This window comes from Schistocerca nitens, chromosome 6 (genome assembly GCF_023898315.1).
Source record: "Schistocerca nitens isolate TAMUIC-IGC-003100 chromosome 6, iqSchNite1.1, whole genome shotgun sequence".
Classification (NCBI taxonomy): domain Eukaryota; kingdom Metazoa; phylum Arthropoda; class Insecta; order Orthoptera; family Acrididae; genus Schistocerca; species Schistocerca nitens.
Window position 1 is genome coordinate 117,756,651 of NC_064619.1, and position 9,731 is coordinate 117,766,381.

Below are 9,731 nucleotides of genomic sequence, written 5' to 3' on the forward strand. Positions count from 1 at the left end.
TTACTGCAAAACCGATAAAATTGTTTGCACTCTAAACTGTGATGCTTATTATCACAATACATCGACGGTTCCTTTCCATCCCACCCATCCACTAGTAGGCTGTTGATTACCACATAATGATTGACTGATACCGCATGTTTGAGATGGAGAAAGAGTCTTGGAGGAGGGGCAACACCTTTGAGGATGGCTGGCACCGAAACAGCGATCGGCTACATGACTGTACTCGTAGTATGAGGAATAAGTCGAAATGGGACACAGAGCCATCAGCTATCCCGTCACTGTGACAGATGAGTTTAAATGTAGAGGCTGTCAATCACCTTCGGACAGCAGTTTGGAAACTCTCCACAATGCCATAAAACTCCTCCAGTATCCTTTCTTTGTGACTGTCTTATATTTAAAATCATCGAGTGTCTCTCTCTCTCTCTCTCTCTCTCTCTCTCTCTCTCTCTCTCTCTCTGTGTGTGTGTGTGTGTGTGTGTGTGTGTGTGTGTCTTGTGGTGGCAGCAACCACAACATGTTTTACACGATACCGGACACAGACCTCGAAGTCGTGGTGGAAAAATCAAAATGGAATGCAGTTTACAAAGCATGTTACAGCAGAAAAAAAAAGTTTCAAACAACGACACAGGGAGCCTCTCTTGCGACTAATAGTACAGTATGTCGTTACGGTCATCCTCCTCCTATAGTACAGGTGTTGACACTTTACACTGCTGTGTGCAAGCACCATCAATCACTGGCCGTCTGATCCAATGGATCAGTACCTATATATTTAATAGGATCATTGCATGTGTTCGATCCTGACACACAGACTGTATTTGTTTTCGATATATCGGAAGAGAGAGAGAGAGAGATGCAGTAAAAATCTTATCGAGTTCCCTATGGCATGAAGTTAGTGGAACTTTTATAGTTCGTAATTTTTCTCTGTTGGATGGAACAGAATAACGATGATAGAATGTTGGGGTGATATACGTAAATAGACCATGAGGGACGCGGATCTGCTTCGGACTGCAGTACCTGTATGATGTTGAGTCACCCTAATTTTCCCAGTAAGAAACACAACCGTAACTGTTCGTGCTATCCTTGTACTATGTCTTGTTGCGAGAATGGGCTTCATTTGGCGCTGGCCTTACACATCATACACGGTTGGCGGATCTACGAGAACACATTCCCATTTTCATCGACTGGTCAGAACACGGTTCTGTAGCACTAACTCAGCCTAGCCTGTTTCTACACAGGCTGCAGAATGTGGTAGATATAGCTCCCTCTCCGATTTCTGCTCAGTTTCGACTTAAATTGGAACGATTACAAGTGCAGAACTGGAGGAATGGTAGTGCAGAGTCTGAGGAGCAGTTGCAAGATGCATAGAGACTATCTAAAACCACGTTGGAATTTTACTGTAGGAGATAGGTTCGAGAAAGGTGACTCGTTGCGAGACATGAGAGTGCCAGAAATATGATTCACTAGTGGCTGAAATCATTAAAAAATTTCTCCAAAGGATCCAACGCAGGTATGTAGCTGAATGGAAAGACTTGATTCCAAACCACAGACAGCATTTCTACCGGGCAGCATAGCACTACAGATATGAAAAGCCTGTGTACATTTCTTACGACCTCAATCAGCACACCATCTACTGTTTGTGATCATTCTCAATCAAATACCGCCTAAACTCAGTGTTCGCCTTGAGCATCAGGCTTGTAAAGTACGTGTGTGTGTTCCGAATTGTGAAAAGAAAATGACTATGTCAAGTCGTAAGGAAGGTATGGGTTTGACGTGGAATACTGAGATAGCAATGCGTATGAAAGATTTTTCTTTATTTGAAAAACTATGTCTAGCCATAAGAATGGCACAGATATTTCAATTTCCTGAGCCACAGCCGTCTGCAGGGGGAATTTCTGATGTTTCGCTCATTGTCAAATGTCGTGCAATTGAGACCGCAATCTTAATATTTAATTGTAAGTATAGCGATCAAATATACAAGAGGCCAGTTTCCTATGACTATTCTGTCTGGTGTGCGAGGAGGACGTGGCGGCTGTGACCTGTAGACGGAATGAGTCACGTTTCCAGCTAACGGCAGGAGTGGTATGCGTTGGATAGCCTTGGTGATAATGTGTGTTCTCCGTGGAAATTTGAGAAGATTCAATATGGATATGTGTTTGCACACGACCGTTATTCCTTCCCATGTAAATTGTCCGGTTGATTGCTTCTGCGCATTTGCTATCTTTATTTGGTTGGGAGAACATCGATTATAGTGTGTATTGTGTGCATCTAGGAGGTGAAAGACGGGTGGAAGACACGTTTCTAGTTACTCAGTCGTTTGCAGCGCATTCCACCTCGCTAAAGTTTCAGGCTTCTAGAGAAATAATTTGCAGTCTGTATCTTCGGAATTACACTGTGCAACCGATACTGCTAAGTGCTTAATATCGAGTAGTATAGCAAAAGTTTTATGATATATTTGGAAATCCACGTGATAATACATATGTTCTTGGAATCTCAGAGTCTGAAGTTGTACGTAGAAAGCAAGCAAGTACGTCAGGACCAGAAACAGTAACGCCTTTGTGCTGAGGGGAACCGACCCAGCCTTTCTACAACAGTTTGGAGAGTGACCTTGGTCCGCTGAGGATGCTCTGGTCACGTGTTGGGCCAATGTGTGTGTGAAGGGGCAGATTACTTGTGACCGTCAGTTGCGGTGAATTACCTACAGGGCTCGTGGGAAATATCTTCTGCTGCAAGGATTATATCTGGTGCACGTGCTTACCCTACCTGTCTCCGTGGTATATGTATGAGAGTCTCACGGTCGACAGCCATATGCAGGATGCAGATGTCATTTTTTATGGCAAAGGATTGTGTGTCTAATAGATCAATACGGTATGTGGTGCTATATAACCGGGTTGGAGGTCGGTTTCACTCTGAAATATTCAATCTTCCATCGTCAGTGGCAGAGCAGTGTAAGTGTGAAAGTGTGGTCTGTAGATGACTTTTGCAGGGTTTAACCGTCATTGCAATATGGCGATCTGTACAAAATAGTTTTGCTGCTGAAAGTCTCGTCTGCAGAAAAAAAGTGAGGGACAGTGCTCCCACACCGACAACATCAGTAATTTGGCGAATAAATTCAGTAAGAGTCAAGTAGAATACTCAATTCATTCACAAGATATCCTTTGTTCTGGGACACAGGAGCCTCTACAGACTAGTTCGAACAAGATGGGGACAAGGTATCTATGGAAAGCTCCGGGAGCAATGTGAGGTCTTCTTTGTTCAAGTGTTCAAAGACAAGTTGAAGCAGACCTTCCATCTCTGGCGGGATGCTGTCCCTTGGATGGTGTGCCTCGTTAGGACCATAAGAAAGAATGCATTCGGTGTTATTCTGTGTTATTTTCTTAAATAGGTCATGTTAGGATAAGTATTTGCATACAGACAAGGTGAGATGTCATGAAAGATCGTACAACAACAAAAGCGACCGATAACTATTTCTGTGGCACCTTACGATTTCCAGGACGGCTTGATACGTAGTGACAGCCTGCCCCATTAGAATCGCTAGGAGGAACGCATCCTGCGTTGTTCTGGGAAGCATTGCAAAACATTTCTATAACATGTCAGGAGGGAGACTTGGTTCTTATTTACATGGACATGTGACGTCAGTATAACACTGACAACTATAAAACTGCGCCTGGGAGGGTGAGTCGCTAGGCAAACATGTCGTCCCTAGACGTCACCACGCCAGCAACGGTGCCTAGGTAAACATATGCACGCGGCCAGAGTTGTCTCGCATGTGAGACATGGCTGGACTGGCGTGTGCGTGCATGCTGCCCCAGCTTGCGCGCCTTGGAATTCTGTAGGGACCAGATCGCTGATATGCCGCAGTCTAATTTCACAATGATGATTCAAAGCATTTTTACGTACAATGCGTGTTTGTGCGCTGCATTACTTTCGGCTGTTTAAGTGTCATTAGCGTGTTTGCAGAGTGTTATACATTTTACACCTAGTGAACTTGTCTGTACATCAGTGTACTGCATTATTTTGTGAACATGTCTGCAGGCTGTGCAATGCATTATGTCGACAGTTTATAGTTAGTGAACGTGTTTGAATAACGTTTTACATGCATTATTTTGACAATTTATGAGTTATTTGCTTGTCTGTTCATCAGCGTACTACAATATTTCGGTAATTTACGAGTAGTTTGCAGGTCTGTAGGCTGCCCAATGCATTATTTTCACAGTTTACCATTAGTGAGGGTGTTTACAGAGCGTTATACAGGCATTATTTTGCAAATTTATGAGTGTACTGAATTATTTCTGCAATTTAGCATTAGTTTGCAGGTCTGAAGGCTATGTATTGGGACTCCAAGCACGTCAGGGCGAGTTTTGTATAAGCATAATAAATAAACTATATTAAATCCATCCCTAAATAAATTGCTCCAACTTCCTACTGAAAATAAATAATGTACACTCCTTCCTCTCTCCAGCAGCTGGACACAGACTGAGTCCTTTCCTCGCCAGTTTTCCCCAGGCCGCCATCTTGGATTATGTCACTGGAGGGACGATAGCGCCCTCTGTTGGTGGTATTGTGTACTAGATCAGTTGAACCCCAGACCTCATGGGAACACAATGGATGGAGCTATTGCCAATGACAGCTTCAATTGTTTAAATAAACAATGCATGCTATATAAAGACTTACGTCCATCCTGTCCAGCAGCCCAGCATGGCTGAGTCTTTTTCCCACCAGTTCCAGGGTAGAGTTGGTGCTTGGATGACTTAGGTTAGTGGAGGTATCCCAAGTGACCTATTTTCGAGCCTAAATTTTCCCGCCATTCTGTTAGGTTAGTGGAGGTAGCTCAACTGACCTATTTTCATGCCCAGATTTTAACGCCATTTTCTGGGGGGAGGGATGGGGAGTGATGGGGAGGGAGAGGGCATGGGGGAGGGGAGGGGATTAGGTTTGTGGAGGTAGCCCAGTCGACCTATTTTCCCATCAACATTTGAACTTCCCACCATGACGTCATTGCGAGATTCTCAAATCTATTGTCGAAATCTTGAATCCTCCATCTTGACTAAATTTGGCAACAATGCAACATGGGGTGACACCGTACTTGCCCTACTTCTAGTGTGTATTAGAGGAATATACTCTACAAGACAGCGCTCACCAGGCCTGCATTGTCACTTGCGTGCAGGAGGAATGAGTTTTCATCTCTGAACACCACAGCACATTATTCCATCTTCCAAGTGATCCTCTGACAGCGCCAGTTGAGCCATGCAATCGGTGCTGCTGCGTGAGTGGAAGTCTAGCTAGAGGTGAGCTTGCCGTAGTTCAACTACTAATAACTGGTTCACAACAGTTCGTTTTGACTCATCTGGGTTCACAAGCCATTTTTCTGTGCTGTGGTAGCTGTGTGGTCTGCTACTGCTGCCCTTAGAGTAGGCGATCCTGGCAGGCGTCTGTACTGGGTGGACTTCCAGAGCATTGTCCAATGGGTGTGAGAATATTCACATGATTACTGATACCACCATCGCTGTACCACTGACACAGCATGTCCAGCTTGTGTGGCTATTCCCCAACAGGACCACTTACCCTCCTCCACCACTCCGAAGGTCACAGTTTGACCTGTTTCTAACTCATGCAGTTGGCTGTAGAAAGGATGAGTGTGTGTCCACGGAATGGTTGCCTACTTGCTTCACACGTTTGCAGCACACTGTGCCTTCTGGCTGTGAACATTCCATATTAAATGGTAGTCACGGATGGCGTACTGGTAGCTATACCCTTCGCCATCTGTAGGCGGACGACATTGAAACTATTATCAGTACATCTACTACCCCGAAGGTGGCATATGCCATCATCAGATCAAAATCGACGTCGTCTTTCCAGGGGTACTACTTTTTTCCGGCAGTATATTTGAACAATACTATGTGCTCAAGATGTTCACCACTAACCTTGTAGCCAGATGGTTCACATGGCTCGAAGCACTATGAGACTTAACATCTGAGGTCATCAGTCCCCTAGAACTTAGAACTACTTAAGGGGCTCCGGAGAGGCTCAAAATCATGAAAAGTTCAATTTTTACTTTTTTGCGTTTTCTGAATCTGCAGACTATTACCTTTTAATAGATATATAATTTATTCAATTCCGAAGACTACAACTATTTTTAAATTTTTTTTGAAATGTGTTCTACATAGGCGTGACCCACTGTGGCGCTGTTAAACTGCTGTCAAATGGTGTTATTATTAACGTCCGTGTTCATCTGGTACATTTTAGTGATGTGAGATAAAGTATGTGTTGTGGCTAACCTGTGATGGTTCAATAAATATCGCTGGTGTGATTGTCGATTGTTTCATGTTTATTTACTCTGTCGTAATCTCGAAAATATTCGTAATTAATTCTGTTTCTTGAGTGTCTGTTTTGTTGAAGTATAATAATGAGTAAAAGTAAAGATATTAGAAATCCTCTGAAGGCTTTTAAGAAAAGGAGAAATGTTGGAAAGCCAAAGGTATTTAGAAATATGGGAATGAAGATAGGTTCTAACATGGTACGAGCGATGCTTGCTTTAGACAAGGAACGCCTTCGGGCTGCAGACAGGGCTGTAAAGAGTCTAGAAATACAAGCAAGAGTAAACAGGAGGAGGAACAAGAGGAAGCTGGAGGAGGAGTTTGCAGAGGATGAAGATAATCCATCCTATGGACCTGGAATGCACTAAAAAGTTAATCCAATCTTTGTCGCTCGATTCCCAAAACTTTTATTTTCTCATACTAATTACATGTTTTCTAAGGATCTCCCAAACATATTTGTTTCAAACTTTCAGTAAATGTTACACAGTACCTTCTGCATAATTTAACACAGCCTTTTTCCAAAAAACTGTATATTTTTGAATATATAAATAAAAAATTGCAAAAAAATGTTGTGAATTTTCATTACAATTGAAAAAAAATCATGTTTAATAACTGAACTAAAATTTTGTAAAATCCCTGTGTTAAGTTGTAGCCCATATTCCAATAAATAGTCTGTAAAAAGTTCAACTTCCTAACTCAAATACTTTGCGAGGAAAGACGTAATTTATAAGCGTTATTTTAACATTGCAAGTATAGGGCGTTCCGGAGCCCCTTAAACATAACTAACCTAAGGACATCACACACATCCAGGCCTGAGGCAAGATTCGAACCTGCCACCGTAGCTGTCGCGTGGTTCCAGACTGAAGCGCCTAGAACCGCTCAACCAGCCTTGTAGCCGGAGGCTATCAAGTTAGTCTTTGTTATGGATATTATTTAACCATATTTCCTGCCCACGAAACCGAGGGTCAGTCAGTAGGCCTCACAAGGGTAGGACACGTGTCATGGGCCCTGGGGGATGGAGCTGAGATTTTAAAAGTGTTGCGCTTATGATGTCGGGAGTGAGTGATCTGATCCTCAGTGATCAATGTCGCTGTTTTCCTATTCATTGTTAGATGGGGAGCGACTCAATGACAGACGATGTAATTGTTCATTTTATGCTGTTAAAATTCACAAAATTGTTAGGTAAAATTTATGTAAACGTTAGATTCACAATTTGTAAGTGCTCGCCTAAGCCAGCGGCGTAATAAGACTACTCAGTGAAAACCAAAAAACGTAGAATGTGGGAAATAATTACTAGAGTGTAGGTATTTGTACAGTGGCAGGGAGTGCCATGAATAACACACTAGGAATCCTGACCATTGGGGGCTAAGTGTGGAAGTGGGGGTGCATCTGAAGATCACTTTGTACGTTTTTCTTGGTTAAGTCGGAAACCATGGCCCCTAGCGAAAACGTGTTCCAGCACTAAATTTAACAACATTGAATTTCATAGAAAAAGTTCCTGTTAATTTCTTCTGTACGACCGACAGATTACGAAAACCTAGCGCGGGTTTATGGAGGCCACCTATTACATTGCGGGTTGCATAGAACGGCAGCGGTAGGGGCAGCTGAATCGTCCTATATAGCAGCCATTGAAATGCGGAACAGTATCTAAGGTAAATGTCTGCAGTTGCTAATAACCAGACTGTTAACGCTAGCCTTTCTTCAGTTTATGTTGGTCGTCGGTAATTAGTGTTCTCCTTTCAAATTTCCTCTTCAGTTGTAATAGGAAGCTACTGAAAAGTGAGAGTCGACATGTGTGCAAAGTTGCGGACTAATGCTGAGGAAAGCTGGAACTGCGATTCAGTATTGAGTGCATTACCTCCACGCATTTCACCTTTTCGCACAAACTGAGACATCTAAGTTCTTCTTTTCGCCGGCCGTGGTGGCCGAGCGGTTCTAGGCGCTACAGTCTGGAACCGCGCGACCGTTACTGTCGCAGATTCGAATCCTGCCTTGGGCATGGGTGTGTGTGATGTCCTTAGGCTAGTTTGGTTTAAGTAGTTCTAAGTTCTAGGGGACTGATGACCTCAGAAGTTAAGTCCCATAGTGCTCAGAGCCATTCTTCTTTTCCTACCCCGTTGTGCTCACTTCGTCAAAACGAGGACGCCCGCCATGAGAAATAATCGTCTGTGAATATCAAAGTCTTGGATCGTGGCTGTAACTATATTGTCTCGTATCCTGTGTGATGGTTATTAGCGTCATAAATTAATAACGCGCTGTTTATAGGCTACGTGAGTTATCTCGTGTTGTCTTTCGTTCCTACTAGCATAAACGTTTGGTCACAGATAAAAGCGACTGCTCATTCGCTTGTGTTCGCTTCCGTGATCTCCGGTGGTGAGTCTTCGCCCGTGCTACCGAAGTTTCATGGACGATGACGAGATGGAACGCTGCTTACTCACCTAGGGAGCAGACATGCGCTGTTTGATGCGTCAGCAGAAGAAGCAGTATGTGGTCCCACACGTCGGCCATGTCTGCCCTTCACATGGAGACTACTGGGCCCTCGACAGCCGCCCATACACGCCTGCTATCTCCATAGGCGCCTTGCACTTTTTGCTAGGGGAGATGATTCATCTCACAGATAGCCGCTGATAAGTGACCTCTACGAGAAGCCAGCGCTGTTGGTGCGATTTCATTCTGAAATGTCACCACAGTTATCAGCTATCAGAAGGAAGACTACGTCTCGCCGTTCCGTAAACGACGTCGTCATTACAAAGGGAAAACTAGAGCCGACTGGGGAATGGTGCGAAAAAAGTCGGCCGGGCCCTTCACTAAGGAAGCATCGCGACCTTCTCTGCAAACGATTTAAGAAAGCGGAAAAGACCAAATTTTGGGTGGCTGGACGAAGATTTGGACTGTCGTCACCCTGAATAAGATTCTAGTGTCTTACAGCTTACAAGGAAATAACCCAGTCCGACATGTCGAAACCTACCCTGGAATTTTTCACGCAGAAAGAATACACCGAAAGAAATGCACTATCAAAATTTTGGCTGCTAAGGCGCACTGCAAGTTTTTTTTTTTTAAATATTAAAGTTACTCATTCTTGCTGCACGAAGAACCGCTTAAAACAGCTGTTTGTACAATTCTACTGCCCGACACACGAATCTGCGAGTAAGCAGAAGTAGCCGTGACAAGATGACGTAGAACAGGCCATAATGGGCACACGCAAGTGTTAAGCACTTAAACCACACCAAATATGCCTCAAATCATAAGTTTATTGAATATCTCGCAGTTCATATCGACAGCTAAGCCACTGCAGATGCAATTGTTACATAAATAACTAGCAGGAGAAAGAAAATCGAAGTACTGTGGAAGGTTACATTACAGACGATTTCCATCAGTCGGAGCTTTGATTTGTTGACATTAAATATTTTATCCTAC

The 9,731-nt window shown here is 43.5% G+C and overlaps 1 protein-coding gene across 2 annotated transcripts in view; it reads right to left on the minus strand.

The window, feature by feature from the left end:
• LOC126262929 (uncharacterized) overlaps positions 1-8,867 on the minus strand; it is an 86,201-nt gene extending 77,334 nt beyond the window's left edge. For both annotated transcript variants that reach the window (XR_007546785.1, XM_049959857.1), the window contains exon 1: positions 8,753-8,867. Coding sequence is in view for 1 of the 2 variants with exons in the window: in XM_049959857.1 (XP_049815814.1) it covers positions 8,753-8,822 (70 nt within the window). In the remaining variant the exon portion in view is untranslated. The remainder of the gene's footprint in view (positions 1-8,752) is intronic.
• Between the last annotated feature and the right edge of the window lie 864 nt (positions 8,868-9,731).